The sequence below is a fragment of the Trichosurus vulpecula genome, chromosome 7 (genome assembly GCF_011100635.1).
Source record: "Trichosurus vulpecula isolate mTriVul1 chromosome 7, mTriVul1.pri, whole genome shotgun sequence".
Classification (NCBI taxonomy): Eukaryota; Metazoa; Chordata; class Mammalia; order Diprotodontia; family Phalangeridae; genus Trichosurus; species Trichosurus vulpecula.
Genome location: NC_050579.1, coordinates 207,429,080 through 207,452,269, shown reverse-complemented (window position 1 = coordinate 207,452,269; position 23,190 = coordinate 207,429,080). Strand labels below are relative to the sequence as shown.

Genomic DNA, 23,190 nt, shown 5'->3' with positions numbered 1-23,190 from the left:
CATAGAGGCAAGATATGATAGAAATAATCTACTCTAAGCTACACCTGAACAGATACCTCCAGAAGTGGTCATTCAGCCTCTGCCTGAAAAGTTTCAGTGGTTGGGAACCCACCATTTCTTAAAGTAGCCCTTTGTATGTTTCCAAAATCTATTTTTCTCCTGTTTTACTTCCAGTCTTGCCTTCTGAGTCTAGGGAGACCAAATTTATTCTCTTTCGCATGATAGCTTTTCATATACTTAAACAGAATTATTATGTTCCTCCCTGCCTGCAAGCCTTCTCTTTTAATGTCCAAACCTTCCCATTTTCTTAAGTTAATCCTTCTGTGATATGATCTCCACTCTACTCACTGTTCTGGTCATCCTTCTGTGAGCCTGTCCCAGGTTATCAATGCCTTTTAAAAACTGGTGCCCAGAATTTAAAGTGTTATTCCAGATACGATCATATTGGGGGCAAAGTACAGTAGGATACTCATCTCCTTCATGCTATACACTCTGACATTTTATGGACCAGTGATTTTATCAAGCGGGTTCTGTATTTACCAGTATAGATCATGTCCAACTATGCTTTTTTAAAATTTTGTTCTTTGAATTCTCCATTCCTCTCTAAAATCATCTAATGCACTGGAGTATTTTTTTTTTAAAGAAAAGACCTAAAGGTCTTTTAACATTTCATGGGAAGCTCTCACTACTAAGTCACAAAGCATACATTTCTGTGATGATGTCTATAGCCAGTCAATAAGCATTTATTAAGTGGTTAATATGTGTCAGCTGCTGTACTAATCTCTGGGAAATACAAAGAAAGGCAGAAATTTGTCCTTTCCCTTGCGGAAACTCACCTTCTAATGGGAGAAACAACATGAAAACAGCTACGTATGAACAAGATATATACAGGGTAAATTGGATATAATCTATAGGGGGAAAGAATTAGCAGTGGGGGTGGGGGGATGGGACAGACTTAAAAAGGCTTCTTGCAGAAAGTATGATTTGAGCTGTTTTGAAAGAAACCAGGAGGTGAAAGTGAGGAGGGAGAGTTTTAGGCATGGGGACAACTGCTGAAAAAGCACACAGTTGGGAGATGAAAAATCATGTATGAGGAATAGCAAGAAGGCCAGTGTTGCTGGTCAGAGGGTATATGGAAGTAAGTAAAATGTTAAGAAAGAAAACTTTGATAGATTTCACAAGCCAAACAAAGAGGATTTTATATTTAATCTTGGAAGTAATAAGTATTAGGGAGCAACTGGAGTTTATTGAGTAAGGAAATATATCTGGGTTTTTTGTTGTGTTTTTTTTTTTTTAATCAGAAAGTGGCTTGGGATCATAACAGCATAATTTCCCCAGTGTAGTGTTTTTTTTCTTCCTCCAGTTCTGTGCTCTCTCACTCTCTCTCACTTGCTCTTGTTCTCTCTCTCTCTCTCTCTCTCTCTCTCTCTCTCTCTCTCTCTGTCTCTCTCTCTCTCACACACACACACACACACACACACACACGTGTGTGTGTGTGTGTGTGTATAGTTAAATATTTCCCAATTACATCTAAAAAAAATTTAGGATTCCTTATTTAAAATCTTGAATTTCAAATTCTCTTCCTTCTGCCTTCATTTCTATTCTTAACTCAGCTCATTTCCCAAATGCAAAATATATCCAGTACATTTGTATGGATGCTCATCCACTAATTTTGCAGTTAACTTTTAAAATCCAAGACTAGGCCGTTACACTTCATTTCGTCTTTCTCTTTTTGACCTTTCCTGGTAGTTCATTGAAATTTTTTTGTTTACTGCCTTTGCCATCCAACATATTAGCTATTCCTCCTAGCTTTTTGTATTCCGCAAAGTTGACAAATATGCCATCTATGCCTTCATAATTGATAAAGATACTGAACAGCATAGGGCCAAGAACAGAATTCTGGACACTTCACTCCCAGCCTCTCTTTAAGATCCAGTCTTGCAGTTAATTCCGAATCTGCCTCCATAAGTATCCTATATCTATAGTATTCCACTCATCTACTCATGTAGAAATTTTGTCAGAAATGGAAATTGGGGTTTATCTAGAATGACCTTTTATTAATAAAACTAGAATGGTTCTTACATTTTTAAATGCTTACAAGTCATCCTTTTAATAATACATTCTAGTACTTTATTAGGATTTGGGGCTACCAGACAGTTTCTCCACAGCTGGCAGGCCGACTCTGCCTCTTCCCTACTCTAAAAAGTGTTGATCACCTACAAGGAAGCCAAATTGACTTACTTGTTCTTCCAGTAGACTGAAACTATAACTTCATGTTCTCTTCTCTCCACATGGGAATCTAGATTTGTGATTAACCATTTAGATATTGTTTCACAAACCAAAAATGATTGTGTACTGGGAGATAAATAGATAGATTATAGATCATAAGTCAGATCTTGTGACTGGTATAGCATCTGTTACCATCACATTTTAGTTCACTAACATTGGGCCTAGCCAAAATGCTGCCGTAGGTGAGTTTCCTTTTTGGTTCCTTCCATGGATTTAGCTTCTATCACTGTCTCATTGCTAGAATTCTCCCAAGGCCCCAAGTTTCTGGCCACTCGTCATCTGCCACCATCTGTAGCCCCTCCAAAACACGATAACTATTGGCTTTAGAACATGGCAGTGATGGGCAGCAGATAGCAAAGGCAAAGAGAAGTCACAGGGCAAAGAACATTTCAAAGTTTGACCTCCATGTAGGGCCTTTACCAGACACAGATTTCGTGGTAGAGTTGGTTGTATTGGGTTATAACATCTCTCACATTCACAGTAGGAATAAAAAGTCCTAAAGTATAATTTAACTCATTATTTTAAAACATCATGGTATTTATTGCTTTAAATGGCATTCCTTTCAATATCCCTTTTCTGTCATTGATGTGGATACTCCTAACCAGTGCATACCACAGCTTATCTGTGTCTTCTCATTCTGCACAGTTGCTGTCTATGTAATCCCGTAAGTCCTCTCTAGAGGATCTATCAAACACTCTGCTGGAGGTCTTTTAGCATTTCATGGTTACCAGCACAATTTATGGACTGTCCATCTCTTTTTGATTATTTATTGTCACTTTTTGCATACAAGTTAATGTACTATAGCTTACTTATGCACCCTGTAATTTGTTCAGTGCCATTTGGATTCTTTGGAGATTTTCATGTTCCATGGCATATGGATAGTCATGTAGTTAGCTTCCCTTGGACCATATTAGATTTTTAAAGATGGATATTTTATCTCAGAAAGCAAACCATGAAACATGATTTCTAATGCCTATCATTTATCTTGGTTTGCAAATGTTTAATTCCTACAACTAAAAGTCGGTTCAACTCAGTTTAGGGAGGATTGCTTTAAGAAATGATAGACAAGAATGCTTTACTCTCTTAAAAGCCATGAGACATTTAGAGCCTTGAAAGGGAATCTTGAAACTTTCAACTGTTTTCATTTTAGCAATATTTTTAAAAAAAGATTTTGTTGTTCTTTTTATTTTTTGTTGATAGTTTGTAGAACCTTTTACAACACCGAAGTTGTAGAATGGGACTAATATAGGTTGCATCTTTTATTTACCAGACATTGGTAGATAAAATTTTGTTTTCTTTGAGGTAAGTGGCCTACTCTTAAGATGAATCTACTCAACAATCTTTTCATTTAAATACTTTTAAAGTAATGAGATTAATTTCTGACTTTTACATTGATGAGCAAAGCAGAGTATTATTTAAATTCAACCTGTGTAATTCTGACTAATGTATTATGCCAGGGAGTACTTAATTTCTCCAAAAAAAGGTTATAGGGTTACATTTCAAGTTAATCCTACCATGCATTAATGTGTAATGAAATTCTGCTTCTTCATGATTTTAGGAAACAAAAGATTCAAGGGAAGAAATTGAATGCCATCTTTTAAAAAGGAAATGCTTTTTGCTTTTGTTAATTTGAAGAAGGGCCTTGATGATATTAAGAGTCACTGTGCTCTTCCATTGAAGCATTACATCATAGATACACCTTATTTGACCTTCTGAGCCTCATTACAAACAATAGGATGCCTAAGAGTTGGTCTCCCCCCCACCCCAACAAAATAGGAAAAGATCAGAAAATCAGTCATTTCCACTTGGGGGTTTACTGATGTGAACTGAAGTATTATTTTTTAAAGTCTTTTAGTTCTGTTTGTAAAATTTGCCCTTTGTCAAATAAATGTCAGGCCTTAACAGGTTGGAAGGTTTTTAAAATTTTGGTTAGGAAGGCCTCTCTTTGTCCTTCCCAACTAAGTATTACCGTGCCCCTCTAGGGGATGAAATAAGGAAGCAGCTTTTGTCTGGGGAAAATGTACTCGGACAAAATCTAGAGACCTGGGTCTTAGTTCCTGTAAGTCATTTAAAAAAAAAAACAGGGATCATTTCAGAAAAAAATCCCTATCAATTTGAATAGTCATTTGAAAGAAATTGCCTATGTGGTGCTTTGGAGTTATACTTTCTTCAGATGATTTACAGCCCTTGTTTAATCAGCCGGCTATGTAGGTTGTACAACCCAAATGTTGGAGTATAATAGGAAATGGCTTAAGACAAGTCTAAACATTGGTTGTCTTCACAGCTTGATGTTCTGTACCCTAGAGTTATTAGAGAATTAGCAGGTGTGGTCACAGAGTAATTAGCTAGAACTTCGCTGAGAACAGGATATGTTATATAAGATAAAGAATAGATTTGGTCCTGGAAATTATAGCTCAATCTACTTAACTGAAATAGCTTAGAAAATTTGATTACAGTACACAATAATCCATTAACAAAACAGGTCATATGGTTATATGAAGATCATATCTTACTAGTTTTTTGTTGTTAAGTCTTTTTAGTTGTGTGTCCAGCTCTTCATGACCCCATTTTGGGATTTTCTTGTCAAAGACACTGGAGTGGTTTGTTTCCTTCTCTAGCTCATTTTACAAATGAGGATCTGAGGCAAATGGGGTTATGTGACTTGCCTAATACGAATAATACACACAACTAATAGGTGTCTGAGGTCATATTTGAACTCAGGTCCTATTGACCCTAGGGCTCATGGAGGGCAGTCTATTCTCTGTACCACCTAGCTGCCCCTTGCTCAATTTACTTTCCTTCTCTAAAAAAGTGACAAGGCTTGTAATTCAGGAGGAAGCAGGAGACATAGGTATTTTGGTCACATTAGTTACATTCTCTGCGGGGGCAGACAGATCTGGACCATATTCTGGTGCACCTGACTTAAAAGCTAGCTAGCATTTCCAGGGAAAGGCAGTCTACGGAGTCAGTCTAGGACTGATCCCCAAGTGGCATGCTGATTAGGTCTCCTCTGCATGGGGTGTTATTTAATGTTTTTGTCAGAGATAAGACTGAATGAACAGCATACTCATGAAGGTTGGTAAGTTTGGGATATCAGAGTAAAATGCTAAAAAGTAATTGCAGTTAGTGTAGAAAATTGATCTACCAGGAAGAAACTGTACAGTAAAAGGAAAAGATACACTTAAAATTTGAATTCATAAATTGGAATCATTAATAACAAGTTTAGTAAAAGTTAACACAAATTTTTATTCATTGCTTTGTGCCATAATTTTTAAGTGTTATATTGTGACATTTAGAGATAATTTTATTTTGTGGTAATAACAATAGCTAGCATTTATATAGTGCTTTATGATTTGCAAAGCATTTTACAGATATTATCTACTTTATATTCACACCCACCCTTTGAAGTAGGTGCTATTAGTTTACAGATGACGAAGTTGAAGCACAGAGAAGTCAAGTGACTTACCCAGGGTCCTAGAGCCAATAAGTATCTGAGGCCAGATTTGAATTTGGGCCTTACTGACTTCAGGTCCAATGCTCTAGCCACTGTTAACATTTAGCTGCCTTCATTGTAATACATATTACAGTTACTTTTACATTGCAGAACTCATGTTAACAGAATTAATGGTGATTATTAGAAGCTCACATTATTTAAGAAGTATCCACAAACCTTATTGTTTACTTTTTAAAGCCCCAGAAGAAAGAAGAACCGAATCAGGAATTAAAAAAAAGCACCAGCCCTAAAAAGGCAGCAGAACCCACTATTGATCTTTTAGGACTTGGTAAGTAATAAATAATAAAATCCTTCATTTTTGTTATGGAGCTATTGAAAGAGACCTTCATTCGAAATGAACATAATGGCTTTATCTTCAATATGCCAACAGACACCATGGACTGAATTTGAAAATGCTATGATTAAGTCTACTGAGTTCTCCCACTATAAAGGAAATCTTTAATAAGGAGGCTGGTGTCTGTCAGCACTGTCTTCACTGAAATACAAGTAATGAGCTCCTTAGGGAAAGGAGAGATATCAAAGTAATCTTCAAAGGCTTGGTAGACTATGACATTTCAACATTTAAAATACAAAAGTGGAGTTTGGTGTGTATGTGAGCTTTTTTTTTTTTTAAAGTAACAGTATGCTACGGTGGGCTTATTGTATAATGTGCTGATGTAAAAGGAAAAGTAATTTTAGTTGGCTAAAGCCACCTTCCATATTCCATGCATAGCTCTAGTATCTGAGTTTATTGTTCATTTTTGTCTAATGTCCCTTTTTTCCTTAGACTAGCAGATAACAATATGGACTTTGTCTTATAAGTAAATAAGCTTTGATTCAAGAAGTGCCAGCCTTATACAGTGTTTATCTACAAATATTGTCAGTTCTTTTTCATATTCCTCCTCAAAGGATTTGCAAAGCAACCATCATTTTCAGCAGTATCTGTGTTTTGTAGCAGTAATGAATTTTTCTTTCAGTTTGGGAAAAACTTAAAGATAAAGTAAGGGATTTGGAAGGACCTGCTTTCTGAAAAAAAATTGTTTTAGTTCTTTATGGGTAAATTCCTTCCTGTTTTGAGAATCAGTGTTATATATTTTATTCATTTCTTTAAAAGCTGGTATGTATCATGCAAATGTTTTTTCCTAGAGGTAAATTTCCTAATGTGGTAGTGAAAAGTAGTATGATAGATACATAAAAAATAAGTGTAATTTTGAAAATAGAATTTAAGACTGGAGGCTGTAAACATAATTATGTGAAGTTGCTAGTCCTCATAATTTCTGTATTTTATCCTGTTTGTACTTTGGCTTATGAAAGACAGTGGAAGAAAAGATTTCTGTCATATTCCAAATTAAGACTGTCTTGTTAAAACTAACCATTTAAAAAAAAAACAACTGTTGTAGCATTTTCCAGTTCACTTGATTTGGTGTTGTGCCTGGTTTATTCATTTATAATTTGTAATTATCTATCTTTAAAATATGCTTGACTGCTCCACATAGATAATACTTACATGCTTATTATTGGTATATCAGGTTCTCTACAGTAAAAACTTTTCTGAGATGCTACATTTGTAAAGATCGTTTGAGAATAACTATGTTCTTTTTTGAAATGAAGCATTAGTTAATTGAGGTCATGTTCTTTCTTATCCAACTTTAGCGATTCAGGCTAAATCATGTTCCTTTTGGCTTATTTCTATCCTTGTAAAATGTTATCCACCCAAAGGTATTACCTGTCAAAGCATCAAATGCAGTATAAGTGGTTTGGTACAGTGGAAGAACCCTGCATTACAGAATTTTAATACCAGGGTCCACCACTAAATACCTGGGTGTACTTGGACAAATCACCTACTTTCTCTATGCCTCATTGTCCTCATCTATAAAATAAGGGGAGGGGATTAGATAACCTCCAAGGGCCCTTCTAGCTTTAAATTTAGGAGGACCTTATGGTCCTTAGTGAGTAGTTATACCTATGAGAAGAATTGTATCCAAAGCAGCAAGATCATTGTTTACTTATATTACCTGAAAGAAACTGGTTGTTGCAAATCATAGAAGCATAGGCTTTGGAGCTGAAAGGAACTTTAGAGATAATCCTGCCCGACATTCTCATTTTAGAGATGATGAAAGTGAGCCTTAGGAAGGTTAGTTAAGTGATTTGCCCAGTGTGGTTCTCTCATCCCCGAAATTGGTTTCAGGCCTTTGGATACCCAAACCTATGTGGTAGTTGTGTAACTGACCGAAGTTCTTAGGGGTCTTTTTGAGCTACAATGAGATAGGTAAAAACAAGTTCCATTTTACAGATGAGGAAATTGATATTTAAAGCAATGGTGACTTGCCCAAAGTCATAGAAATTAATGCACGTCAAAATTGAATGTCAACCTTCAATTTTGTCTCCACCACATTTTTCTCCCTTTTGCCTACTCAAGGTCCACACCCTTTCCATATGTCTGTAAACCCTTACCACTCCTTAACTCTTCCCCAGCCTTTTAGGGAGAGAGTGTGACCTCTCTTATTTGATTTCAAGCACAGGGCTCAAAGGATTGAGAGTACAAAGGGTACAGGGGGTGACATGCTACATATAGATACATGTACACACGTGTACATGTATATTTACACGTGTGTGTATGTGTGTGTGTGGGGGTGTCTTAGACCTGGAACACAGTTAATCCTTGGGCTCACTATAGTTCAAATGGTTCAAAAATTTTAGGGCAAGAGCTAAATTAATCTTTAGAAAGTCATAAGGCTATTCAGAGTAGGCAATTGCCTGAAGAGACTCATAAAATCATAGAGTGACCACATAGATCATTTAATCCCATCTGAACAGTAATCTTTTCTAGAATATCCCTGAGATGAAGGCCATTCAGCTTCAGCCAGAATATTCTTCTGGATGAACTCACTAATAAGATGGTGCATTCCATTTTTGTACGACTACTTGTTTATTGTTTATTATTATATCTGTACATTCAGCTCCAGGCTCTCTCCTGAGCTTCAGTACTATATTACCAATTGCCTGTTGGATATTTCAAACTAGATGTCCTGAAGATATCTTCATCTCAACCCTCCCTTCTTCAAAACTTCCTTATTTCTGTCAAAGGCAGCTCCACTCTTCTAGTTTTATCCCTTCATAATCTCAGCATATCCTCACTTTTCCTCACATACTCCTATCATGCAGCTACTACTTTAGTTCAGGCCCTCACCACCTGTTCTTTAGATTATTGCAACAGTTTCCTGATTGGTCGCCCTGCCCTGAATCTCTCACCCCTCCAATCTATTCTATGTCTGCCATCAAAGTAATTTTCTTTAAGCTCAGGTCAGACTTTGCTGATGTGAATTCCCTACTCATCGTATACCAGTGACTTCCTATTTTCTCTAGAATAAATGTAAACTCCACTATTTACTTTTTAAGGCCCTAGGCAACTTGGCTTCATCTGCCATTTTAGTCAGACCAGTACTTTTCTTTGTTTGTCACATAGGACACTCCATCTCCCCTCTCTTTGCCTTTGCACTCACTGACACCATGCCTGTAATGCACTCTCTCCTAACGTCTACTTCTTAGTCTCTCTTCCTTCAAGGTTCAGCTCAGACACCCATCTTCTGTAGGAAACCTTTCCTGATTTCCTTAGCTGCCAATGTCCTCCCCTCGTTGTATTTAACTACTTTGTGTGTGTTTACACATGTGTATTGGTTAACTTAATGTTTATTCTGTATTTTATATTCACTTGTCAATTCCATTAGAATGTAGTAAACTTGTGAGTAGGGATTATTTAATTCTTTGTACTCGTTTCTCTGGTGCCTAGCACAGTACCTGGTGTGCATTAATAAATATTTTAAAATTGATTCATTACTATCATTTTGTTTGTTTGAACCTGTGATTTCATTAGTGTTAGAGACTCCCTAGAAGGAAACTCCCTTTACCAATGTAGATCAATAACTGTTGTGGAACTTTTGGTCTTAAAAGAGTTTTTTGGAGCATTGGGAGGAAAAGTGACTTTCCTAGGGCCACACATTATAGTATATATTAGAGAAGGGACTTGAGCCCAGTTTGGTGTGACTCCAAGGTTGGCTATCAGCTCTGCCATACTGTCAGTTGTTGCTTTTGCTGAGCAGAAATTTGCCTCCTTTTAATTTAGTGCTAGACATAGTCTGCTAACTCTTTGCTACTATGCAAGTTACTGATCATATATGCTATTAAATGACAACAGTGCTAAAGAATCCATCATTTTGGTATACAATGTAAGTATTATCTTGCTAATGAAAATCCACCTCAGGAAATAGCACCACCAGAGAGATTGTCAGTGCATGTACATAGTCTTCGTTGTCTGAGTGGTATTGATTTAAATTTACCTATTTTCTCTTGCCCGCCCAACATAATCTAAAGAAATTGCTGTCTAAACAGTTCACAAGTCTTTTCAGTAAGAAGCTTTTAAAAACATGTGGCTATGTGGGTACAAGCATAGATAAGTGATCTGAACAAGTAGTCTTTATTAAAATAACTTGAAGTTGAGTGTCAGGTACAACTTTAATATGTGAGAAAAGCTAATATTCTTTAAGGAGATGGGACTTTTTCTTTAATTCGCCATTCAGCCTAAATGGTGAAGTTGAGAGGGGGCAACAACTTTAGTGTACCATGATTGTCATCCTCAAATCCAGTTCTTTACCAAATAAGGGAGGTGAACAAATTGTCTTTTTCACCATAAAAATCTGTTTCTAGGAGAATTGTCTATAGGCACGCACTTGGGAACAAACTTTACAAAATGCTTTTGAAAGTTGAAAATGTGCTAAGGGGCAGGAGTGGCAAAGGATTACTTTTAAGCTAAAAAGTGAAAGGAAACAGTTGAAGAGGGAGTTTAGTTCCAGACAACTAGGCAATGGCTCCTTAAGCCCTGATGGTTCCTCAGACCCACCTACTGCTGTTTGGCCAAATCAAGTAAACATGAGTTAATTTTAAGCAAGATTGTAACCAGTGACTAAAATTTTAGTTCTAATTGCCTGTAGTTTTGTAGTTGCTACATTTTTAAAGCAATGCGAATGATACTATGCACTGGTGCAGTAATGATAGCTCATATTTCTGTAGCCTTTAAGTTTGCAAAGTGCTTTACATGGTTTGTCTTATTTGATCTTCTTAACAACTCAGAGCTATGTAGTGTAAGTATCATTATCCCAACTCAGTTGATGAGCCGATGCACAGATGGTTTGTGACTTTACCCAAGGTCACATAGCTAGTAAATAGACCTTTATATTCTGGTTCCATAATTCACAATCTTACTTTTCAAGAAGGTTGTTTCCATTAAGGATAATTTGTTTAATTACTTTTTGTGAATGCCTGTTTCTTCCTTCTTTGGAGAAAATGGGTGACTGTTAAGGTTTAAAAATTTTTTAAAAAAAATATAATCAAAACCTGTGAAGGTTATGAAAATGTAAATGTGTGTGCATCAGTGAAGTGGTGGGTAAAAAGAAGGGGATTGTGCTGGGAAGTAACCTGCCTCTACTAGAAGCAAGTGAGAAAAGGGAATCATTTCATAACAATTTTTAAATGGCAGGAGAGCTGCAGGAGGAAAATGAATTGGCAGGGTAGGAGGAGCTTAAGAATAGAAGTTTCAAAAGAAACAGGATCAGTGTGGTGGCTTCAGTATGGGGGGAACATAAGAACAGTGAAAAGATCCCACTAGAGTAGCTTAGTCAGTGAAGATGGACAGAGCAGAAAATTCATTTTGCCTTAAGGGAAAGTACTAATCAGGCATCATAGGCCAAAGAGAAGATAGTGGGGAAAAAGGTTTTACAAGAAAGAGGACAAGCATTTGCAGGCCTTGGGAAGGGGCAGCAAATGTCAGTGAAACTTGAACAGAAGATCAGGAGGATAAGTCTAGGGTCCAAATGGAAATGAATCTTCTTCTGAGATTAGACAGGGAAACTGAAAAGGTAACTTGACCTGCAACTAGAAGGCTGGTTAATACTGCCTTTCATATTTGTTTTCTGATCCAGACCTATGATTCTATCAGTGTAGTGATATTTTATTGTGGAAACTCCTGCTAATGATACATATACGTCAGTTGTAGCCTGTAGACTGAGGGATACTAATTGAATAAGTGTTTTTCCCCCCATGGTCATATATACGAGAAAGTGTCGTAGAATCATAGATTTAGAGCCTAAAGGGATCTCAAGAGGTCAGCTAGTCAGGCAGGATTTCAATCCCAAGTCTTCTGACTCCAGTGCCTACCTTCTATCCACTATGCAGTATTTCCTCTCTTTAGTACTACTTTTGTTCCATTATGAGTCAGTGGTAGGGTTGATTGAGGCCGTTTAAACCTGCACAGTCTTAATGCCTGACCTGTGTTATAAGTTAAAGGTAATCTCTGAGGGTTAATTAAAGGGTCGTACTAAGGAGGGACTAATTTAGAAGTAAAATAATATCAATAATAACAACTATTAATTTTATTATTATCTAACATTTCTGTAGCACTTTAAGATTTGCAAAGTAAATCTTGTATGTGTCGTTATCCCCATTTTATAGAAGATGAAACTCAGGCTGACAGATGGTAAGTAACTTGCCCAGGATCACACAGCTAATGAATCTGAGGGAGGACTCAAAACCCAAGTCTCATCTGCATCTCAGTTTAATTTCTTTCAGCTAGACAGATAGGTGCTGTAGCAGCTAAGAGTGGTGGGCTTGGAGTGTGGACATTTATGACTTTGTGGCCCAGGTCATTTAACCTGAGGCTGACACTCATCCTCAATTTCCTCACTTGCAAAATGGGGATAATAATAACAGCTACCTCCCATATTGTTGTGAAGATCAGATGAGCTAATATGTAAAGCACTTTGCCAACCTGGAAGGATTATACAGATGGTAGGTACCACCAGCACTAGTGCTATTGCTACCACTCAGAACTACTCTGATCATTTAGACCACTAGCTCATATTCCTAACAAAGAATATATTATATTGTGGAAATCCCTTCATCATTGTAGTCATGTTTACTTACAATTGTATTTGTGCTAGTTTGTGTAGACAATACAGGGAAAAGATCAGAGAAGCCAGAAAAAGAAAGACTGGGCAAGCTTTGATTGCAAGTGCATGGATTATTAACATCTGAGGTGCCAGAGGACAAAATGGAAGGGAGAATGAGGGCACTCATGACCTTGAGCAGCAGCATTATTTATTTTTTATTTAGAGGGGATTTTGGTACAAGTTATGCCATCAAGAAACAGTGGGGAAATGGAACTACATTTTTGAACAGATTTTTTTCTTAATATTTCAGTCAAATGATGGTTTTATCAGTGTGGGTATTTCTACCAGTGATGTAGATCAGTGAGGTCAAACTCAAAAGAAATGAGGCTACTGCATAGTACGTAAGAATTCCTGCAGACAGCATATTGATTTCTCTACATATTAACTACACATTAACATTATATTGTATTGTATTTTTATTATTAATTTTGTTAGATATGTCCCAATTATATTTTAATTTGATTCTGGTCGTGGTAGTATTGCTGCCCTTTTGTTTGATATCTCTGATGTAGATTACAACCTAACCCATCCATGCCTTCTTATTAAATTTTTCATATTCATTAAAGATATCTTTGTTTGTTTTAAAGCTCAGCATGATCTGAGGATGTAAATGATATTCACTTGGAATATGTCTGTTTGCTGAGATGTGTGATAAAAAGGTATAACTAAAGATATCTCTTAAACTATTTCAGTAGCTCTCAGGTCACTTTAGATCTGTAGCTCTCTTCTTTTTCTGTTTTAAAGGAATAACCTGCATTTGATATTTTATTATCTGGTATTTTCACTTTTCAACATTGATTTCCACAAGATTTTGAGTTACAGACTTTCTCCCCATTTCTACCCCACCCCACCCCCCCACTCCAAGCTGGCATATATTCTGATTGCCCTGTTCCCCGGTTAGTCTTCCTTTCTGTCACCCCACTCCCCCCCCATCCCCTTTCCCCTTAGCTTTTAGAACTTGGAGTTCCAAATTCTCTTCCCTCTTTTCTCCCCACCCACCCTCCCTAAGAAGGCAAGCAATTCAATATAGACCACACATGTATCATTATGCGAAACACTTCCACAATAATCATGTTGTGAAAGACTAACTATATTTCCCTCCGTCCTATGCTGACCCTCTTTATTCATTTTTCTCCCTTGACCCTGTCCTTTTTCAAAAGTGTTTGCTTTTGATTACCTCATCCCCCTATCTGCCCTCCCTTCTATCATCCCCCCCCCCTTTTTTAAATCCTCTTCTCCTTACTTTCCTGTGGAGTAGGATACCCAATTGAGTGTGTATGTTATTCCCTCCTCAAGTTGAATCTGATGAGAGTAAGCTTCACTCATCCCCCTCACCCACCCCCTCTTCTCTTCCAATAGAACTGCTTTTTCTTGCCACTTTTATGTGAGATAATTTACCCCATTCTCTCTCTCCCTTTCTCCCTCTCTCAGTATATTTCTCTCTCATCCCTTAATTTTATTTTTTTTAGATATCATCCCTTCATATTCAACTCACCCTATACATAGATGTATGTATGTATGTATGTATGTATGTATATTCCCTTCAACTACCCTAATACTGAGAAAGGTCTCATAAATTACAGACATCATCATCTTTCCATGTAGGAATGTAAACAAAACAGTTCAACTTCAGTAAATCCCTGATGATTTCTCTTTCTTGTTTACCTTTTCATGGTTCTCTTGATTCTTACATTTGAAAGTCAAATTTTCTATTCAGCTCTGGTCTTTTCATTGAGAAAGCTTGAAGTCCTCTATTTTATTGAAAGTCCATGTTTTGCCTTGCAGCATGATACTCAGTTTTGCTGGGTAGGTAACTCTCAGTTTTAATCCTAGCTCCGTTGACCTCCAGAATATCATGTTCCAAGCCCTTTAGTCCCTTAATGTAGAAGCTGCTAAATCTTGTGTTATTCTGATTGTGTTTCCACAATACTCAAATTTTTTTGAGTTTCTTTCTGGCTGCTTGCAGTATTTTCTCCTTGATCTGGGAGCTCTGGAATTTGGTGACAATATTCCTAGGAGTTTTCTTTTTGGGATCTTTTTGAGGAGGCGATTGGTGGATTCTTTCAATTATTATTTTACTCTCTGGTTCTAGGATGTCAGGGCAGTTTTCCATGATAATTTCTTGAAAGATGTTGTCTAAGCTCTTTTTTTGATCATGGCTTTCAGGTAGTCCAATAATTTTAAAATTACCTCTCCTGGATCTGTTCTCTAGGTCAGTGGTTTTTCAAATGAGATATTTCACATTGTCTTCCTTTTTTTTTTCACTTCTTTGGTTCTGTTTTATAATTTCTTGATTTCTCAAAAAGTCACTAGCTTCCACTTGCTCCAATCTAATTTCTAAGGTGGTATTTTCTTCAGTGATCTTTTGGACCTCCTTTTCCATTTGGCTAATTCTGCCTTTCAAGGCATTCTTCTCATTGGCTTTTTGTAGCTCTTTTGCCATTTGGGTTAGTCTATTTTTAAGGTGTTATTTTCTTCATTATTTTGGGGGGTTTCCTTTAGCAAGTCATTGACTTGTTTTTCATGATTTTCTTGCATCACTCTCATTTCTCTTCCCAATTTTTCCTCTACTTCTCTTACTTGCTTTTGCAAATGCATTTTGAGCTCTTCCATGGCCTGAGACTAATGCATACTTTTCTTGGAGGCTTTTGATGTGAGCTCTTTGACTTTGCTGACTTCGTCTGGCTATATGTTTTGCTCTTCTTTGTCACCAAAGAAAGATTCCAAAGTCTGAGTCTGAATCTGAGTCCACTTTCGCTGCCTGTTCATGTTCCTAGCCAACTACTTGACCCTTGAGCTTTTTGTCAGGGTATGACTGCTTGTAGAGGTGAGAGTACTTTGTCCCAAGCTTTACGGGCTGCACTGCTGTTTTCAGAGCTACTTCTACTCCACCATCACAGCAAGCTCTCCCACAGGAACACTCCTCCTCCCCCAAGAACCGCCAACTAGGACCGTGACCCAGATCCAAGCAGGGCAAAGCAAGAGAACCCTGCCTCTGCACCAGCAAAGGGCTCCCTGCACTCTTGCTCTGGTCTACTGCTGGATTCCTCCCACCATGTGGGCCAGGGACTTGGGAAGCAGTTGACCACAGGAGCTTCCTGCTGCTGCTGCCGCCACTGCACCACCTCTGCCGCCCCTGGGGCTGGGGCCAGACTGCGTACCTCTCTCACCCCATTCAGCAGTTTTCTCACTAACCTGCTCCATTGTCTTTGGCGTCTGTGGGTTGAGAAGTCTGGCAACTGCCACAGCTAAGTGATTCATGCTTTGCCCAACTCCCAGTCTGGTTGGTCCTGGCAAGGCCCATGCTGGGCTGTGCTCTGCTCCCAGCATGGTGCCATAGACCATTCCCAGCGACCATCCAGGCTGTCCTGGGCATGGGTTCCTGCAGCTCTAGAATTTTTTCAGAGCCAATTTTTACAGGTGTTTGTAGGGCTGGGGGAAAGCTTAAGGAAGTCCCTGCTTTCCAGCCACTATCTTGGCTCCGCCTCCCTGTAGCTTTCTTCTGAAAAGATTAGTGACCCCAGGGTTTCCTTCAACTGGCAACATTAACCTCTGAGTCACAACTGGACCTTATATACAAATAAAGATCAGATGGAGGAATTTGAAGGAGTTTGCTAAAGTGGCCTTCCCTGCCTTCTGTAAGGATATTGGTACATTAGAACTGGGCAGTATGACCATTTGGCAAAGGAACAATAGACAGACACTTTATTTCTGCACAAAAACTCTACACTAAGTAAAGCTATTGGTCATGGATTTTATTAGAACTATTTTTTATTATATCCAAACATAGACTGTTTTAACATTAAGGAGGATATATTTTTAAACTTTCTTCCCTTTTTTTTAACCATATAACCCCTGTGCCCTGACTCCCACATTATCAAAAATTTTTAAAGTAGCTGGTTATACAAGAAAAAAATCATCAAAACACTTTAATTCAACAAATATTAAGCAGAGGTTTAGGCTCTATGCTAGGTGCTGAGGACACAAAGATGAAGATGCAGCCTCCCTTGAGGAGATGACCATTTTTTAGATGGATGAGATGTACGCAAATAACCATAGTATGAATTATAATATGACTGAGTGACCAGGAAAAGTCTAACAGGGAAGTATGAGAAACTCAAATAGAGTCAGAAGATCTCTAGCTGGATAGGCCCGTGAAGGCACTGTAGAAAGACTGTCCCTTAAGATAAGGGGGAGACTTTTAAAGAGGGAAGTATTTCAGGGGGAGCATAGCTTTGATGGTAGTGGTGGGGAGGGGTGAAAATTTCTGACATGGAGGGTACTGCATGTAAGTACATGGTGTGGGGTAAGAGCAAGAGAAACCTGGGAAAAGTGAGTAGTTCAGTTTGGGGGGAATGTAATTGATTGTATAAATTTTAAAGGACATAATCTCATAATAGTTATTGTACCATTTTATAGTTCAATATAAATGAAGTCTAAATTTCAGTTTTGAAGCTGGGGCCTTAAGCTCCTGGACAATAGGACATAGCAAAATGTATTGCACATAATAAGTAGTTAATGAATATTTGTTGACTTAAATTAAACCACTCTTTGAATAGAAATGAAAAGGGGATTTTTTTTGGTAATAAATCTGAGATTAACAATGATAACTTAAATGTGTTTATACTGAGGTGAGCATCACTGGATCACAGAGAAACCACTTGAATCAATGTTCTGACCACTTTAAATTTATTCTTTTTTGTGGGGATGGGCAAGAGGAAAAATGCTTCAGTGGTTCCCAGGGAAGTATTTGACTTGGCAGTTTTTATTGCATCAAGGGTATACTCAAGGCAGCATGTTGTGGTTATTCAAAAATAGTAAGGAAGAACATGGCATCCCATACATAACTGTCCTAGGGTAGTATTCACTAAAGCCCCCTCACTGCTTTTTTATTTTTTAAAAAGTTATTATTGTTTAAGCAGGTAATGACAAAACAGGATGAATTTGGTTACTGTTAGGGACTAGAAAATGTAGTTCTGTGTGTATAGCATAGTGAGAGTGGGATTCAGTCAGTAAATAGAAAATGGGGAGACTAAGCTTTCTGAATGAAAGAAGAAGGCATAGATAAGGTAGGAGAGGAGATTATAGCACTGAATTTCTAAATTTTTATTTTCTTCTACAGCTCTGATTTGAAGTCTGAGGAGGATCAAATATTTGTAATTTATGCAAAATTAAATGGACTGCAGAGAAGTTTTAGGTTTGGGATGTGATTTTATATTTTTATACATTACAGTTGTTCCTTTTATTTATTTTAGGCAAATTATATTGGATTATTGATTCCCCTTGTAGACAGTTGAAAAAGAAAACAAACTAACCTAGTATGTCCATATTGCACCGTGCCATAAGATCTGTCAGTATCACTTATAGTTTTTTGTTTCTCTCAAGGTTAAGAACTAGGACTATTCAAAATCATTAAGTATAGATGGATTGTGAAAATTGTCATCTAGTTCATAATTAGAGATAAACTATAGATATTTTCTTTTTGTTGTCTTGGGGAACGATGCTGGACAAGGGGGACTATTTTATTCACTTGAGTCAAATAAATTTTACATGAATAATGTAAATGAAGGAGTAGGTTCAGCATATTAAACACATAGTTAAATTAAGTTCACTATGTACAAGTCATGGAGGAATACACAAAATTGACTAGACATAGTCTTTCCCCTCTAGGAGTTTATGATCTAAGTAACAGAAATGATTTCTGTATAATAAAGACTAGCCTTAAGGACTGTGTCATATTTCAGATGTTAACTTAAAAAATTGCCAGTGTCATATGAATGTGCTACGATAAAGTCATATTTGGCACATACCATGTATTCTTCATAGATATAGCACTAATTAAAACAATTTTTTTTAAAGCTCAAAACATGTTAATATTTTTGAAAAGATAACACTTGTACACTATGGGAAACAAATTCGTCCTTGCATTTTCCCTTGGGTGCACACTGGCCATTTGGAGAGTTCCAAAGAAAAAATTTACTTACATATTCAGTTCCTAGTTTTTAAATGTCCTTGCAGAAATCTTAAAGGTAAGAACTTTTACAAACTGAAAGCTTTTAACTTTTTGGTTTGTTGCCTGCCTTTGAGACTAAAGTTTTCCGCTATTCCACCCCAATCACCCTTTTTTAAAACTGCATTGTCCCAATTTCTTCTATTTACTCAGTGCCTTTTCAAGGGGTCCTTTGTGCTTCATTTTTTCTTTAGGAAGTTGTCCCTTGCTAAATTTCTTCCATTTGCCCTAGGCTTTTTTTGTACTTTGGATATCCCATTATTTTTATTGGCTACCACTGTCTCTGCATACTGATTATAGGGGCCTACCTCTTTCTGTTACCATCCTCTGCTCTGTAGAAGAGTAAAAAGTAAAATGTGTAAGCCTGTCTCTGGTGAATGCTGATTAGCTACTGACATAGAGATACACTTTATATTGTAGAAGCATGCTTGGCTATGTGTGATTCTGGGGTGCTTTTCATCTTAGAAAAGAGATTTATGTTGGTCTGGATATTGAAAATTATTATGATGCAGATGTATTTCTTTTGAACATTGGATAATAATCTATCCTGCTACTAAATAAATAGTTTGCTCGAATTATGGAGAACCATAGAAACGGCATGAAGCTTGGGGCTTTTGATTTTTATAAGCCCTTCATTTCAACATGTGAAAAAAAGAGCAAAAATGTTTTAAATCCATTTTGATTGTTTAGATTGAGTATTCAGTCCTTTGTTTATATTAAGCATGGTGGAAGGGTACAATGAATTTCTAATTATCTATACACATGCTATTCATGTGATGTGGGGACACCTCCAAACTACCCGAGGTAATCTAGCTTTTTCCCAGATTTGCATCTCAGCAGTTTCTTTACTGTCACCCAAGGATACTGGGTGACCTTTCTTATCCTCCACACTTGAGCTGGGTAGATATTGATTGCGTCAGGCACAGAGAGATTATGAATGACTTGACACAATTTTTTTTTATTATCCCTGCTTCTGCTCCCTTTAGTGAACAGACTAATAATCAATAATACACTGCTGAATTATTCCTTTCTGTGTAATTACGCATAGCTATAATCAATTTATTATTATCTATATGTACACACACGTATCATGTATTTTACATAAATAACAGGAACACCTTCCCCATTTCTACCCTCTTCCATTCAGCCCTGCCAAAATATATAATACGGAAAAGATGAAGGGCAATTCAAAACCAAATTAGATATCTACACACTTTGTAATAAAGCTGTTAGCCTTGTACGTGTGAAGTAATTTTGCTTGTGATAAACACAATAAAATGACAATTGAAACCCATTTAAAAATACTTGTGAGACTTTGGGGACAGTGCCTGGTATATAATAAGTGTTTAATAAATGCTCGTTGGCTTGCTTACTTCCTTTGAAAACTTGACTAAGTTAGAAAGGCCAAAAAATACAGCAAAAAATGGTTTCTACTTGGGCATGAGCTTATTTATCCTTCTTATCTGAACTCAAAGCTTATATCCCAAAAGTTTTGAATGTCCCTAAATGCTTGTTCCTTAATAATTATTTGTAGAGTTATCTGTATATTTGTCCCAGGCAGAGAATGTTTCTGTTTAAGTTAGCACAGGCTGGGATTTCAAGTTGAATATAATACTATATGATGAGACAAAGTCAATATGAGAAAGGAAGAGTTCTGAAGGAGAAAAATGTATTTAAAGACATAAAGTGGTTTGGTACTTAATTTTTCTCCGTAGACAATCTGCTTTACAAGAACAAGGAAAGCTAATGGTGGCAGAATTAGGATTTATGATTGTCAAAATGATATTGGCAGTGAGGGTAGGGTTTGTCTGAGAATATCAGAATAATCCCATTTGGAAAGGGGGGTAATTGAAAGGGTGACCAGAAATGTGTAGTAAGAACAGAGGCAGTATGAAGAGCAGTTTGGGGGAGGGGGAGTGGTGGTAAGAGAGGTAACATTCTTAGAGCTTTGAGATAAAAGGGCAGAGTCCTAAGTACTTTATTAGGTAAGTACCAAGCAGGAGAATCTACTTCAACCCACTGAAAATTGATCAGGCTTGCTTTTAGATATTTTAAGAGCCATTGGCTGCCTTATCCCAAATAGCCATATCCAGTTATCTGATTTTATAGGATCCCATGCAAATAAGTAGTCATTACCCCCATGGAATATCCAGATTAGATATGAGAGACAGTTGTATATGGAACCTGGCTTAATTTTCATGTGTGTTCAGAATCAAAGAGTTCAAAGAATTTTAATGAACAGCAAGGGCATTTCCTTTTTCCTAAGAACGTTTATATTTTGAAATATCAAGTGGCTGTTTAAAAAAAACACCACTTATTAGAATTTAATTTTCATTTAGCAGGTATTTCACTCTTGTGAATGTGTTGGCCAGCATTTCTTTGTCTCTTGCATGGGCTGACTGTCAAGGAACAGTCACAGAACAAATCTTAGTAACATCCAGTTAGAACTTAAGACTTTGATGATCCCTGATCCATTCTCTATCATGGATGGGTTTTTCAGAGTCCTTGTAGGCCTACTATAATGTTATATGCTGTAGGTAAAAAGCAGCAGCTCTTTCTGCTACAGAGCCATCTTTTGCTTATCTGTAAGCTTACGTATGTTCTTTGTCCAGTAACATGATTTGTCAGTGCATTTAAGGGCAAGGTCTGAATAGTAAACCAAGAATTGTTCCATCTTTTCCCTCCTGCCCATTTCTCTGTTTTGATTCCCTATCCTTATTTGCCCTCAGTATTTAAATACACGAAATGAGAAAGATACAAGATGCTCTCACATTTGCCAAATGAAAGTATTATCTTCTCCTGTACCCCCTCATTCCTTGTTGTGAGGTTGAAATAAGATTTGAAGATTTGTGAGATAAGATTTTAAAGTATACTCTGTACATCACCATCAAATACCTCTTTTAACTCTGCACTATTATCTTGCATGTAGAGAGCTTGAACATCGACAAAGACTTTTAAATGCATTATTTCATTTGATCTTTGAAATAGCTGTGTAAGTAAGCAGGATTACAGCAAGGCCAGTGGCTTTTCTCATTGTATTCTGGCCACCTAGCACAACATCTTGTACATTAGTCAATGCTTAATTAATTTGTTGTATTGAACTTTACAGATGAGAAAACTGAGGTACAGAAAGCTTGTGTAACTTACCTAAGTTATAAACATCTAGTTAGTGGCAAAATCCAAGGATTTGAATCCTAGTGCACTGCTCTTATCTCTACATAGTGCTGTTTTGGGGGTGTCATATGGGCCATATGAGAGCTTTGAACAAATGCTTTGAACGGCCTATTATCCTATCCTGGCTTTGTCAGTATATATACAGCTTATATGTGCCAGAAAGACCACGTATCTTGCTTGTTGACTATTTTCTCCCTGAGAAACACTCATGACATTATAAACAAATATCAAGCCAAATAGCATAGAAATTGAGAAGCTGTCATGCAAATAGGAATCACAACTAGCTTACGGTCATATAATTAAGGATAAGAAATGGGAATAGAATTCGAAAGGTCTGGCTCATCCTTTTTACACTTATTTTCCCATATGTAAAGGATGCAAAGTCGTAGACAGGATAGGAATACTCACAGATGCTGTGCAAGGTAATGGACATGATATTATGAATTGGTTTGCTGTGCATTCAGTTATGTTCTGAAATAGAGCAGAGTCTGCTCTTTAATACAGACTCTTTAAATTTCTGGTTGTTAGACTATTTGCAGAAGTCAAATTGAAGTTCTAAGGAGAGATAATCTACCCCAAGATAGATTAAACTTTTGAATTATTGAGATTCTTTATTGCTAAATATGATGTCAGTCAGCTATTTGTTAGTAAACTGTTTTACTTTGTTTTTTCTTGGTTTAACCTTATATGATTTGTGGAATAGAAAAGAGGCAAAAATTTTAAATCCCACTTTAAGCTTTGCAAAGCACCTTACATATACTATCTCCTATGAGGTAGGTACTATTATTATGAGCCCCATTTGAATAAACCAAGGTTCACAGTAGTTAAGTGACAAGGGGCACACAGCTAGTAAATGTCTAAGGGAGAATCTAAACTGAAGTCTTTCTGGCTTAAAGTCTAGCACTCTAGCCACTGCATAGCTGGGTGTTGGATTCTTTGCCTCAATTTCTCCATTTGTAAAATAGGATAATAGCATCTACTTCAGGGGTATTGTGAGGATCAAATGAAATCATGTATGTATAGCATTTTGCAAACCTTAAAGCACTATATAAATGCTAGCTATTATTATGTAAAATATGTATTAATAGAGTTCTGATATCCAGATTATTATTGTCATTTGAAAGGGATTCGATGTAGACAAAAATTAGGTTTTTCATTTTGACTTTTGATGTATTTTCCAGATACTGGTTTAAAAAGAAATCTGCATTCATTTCATGTATAAG

At 36.9% G+C, this 23,190-nt stretch overlaps 1 protein-coding gene across 3 annotated transcripts in view; it reads left to right on the top strand.

The window, feature by feature from the left end:
• Window positions 1–23,190, top strand: part of SMAP1 (small ArfGAP 1) — a 224,708-nt gene that overhangs the window by 188,177 nt on the left and 13,341 nt on the right. For all 3 annotated transcript variants that reach the window (XM_036767086.1, XM_036767088.1, XM_036767087.1), the window contains one exon: window positions 5,981–6,071. In XM_036767086.1, coding sequence (XP_036622981.1) covers window positions 5,981–6,071 — 91 coding nt within the window. The remainder of the gene's footprint in view (window positions 1–5,980; window positions 6,072–23,190) is intronic.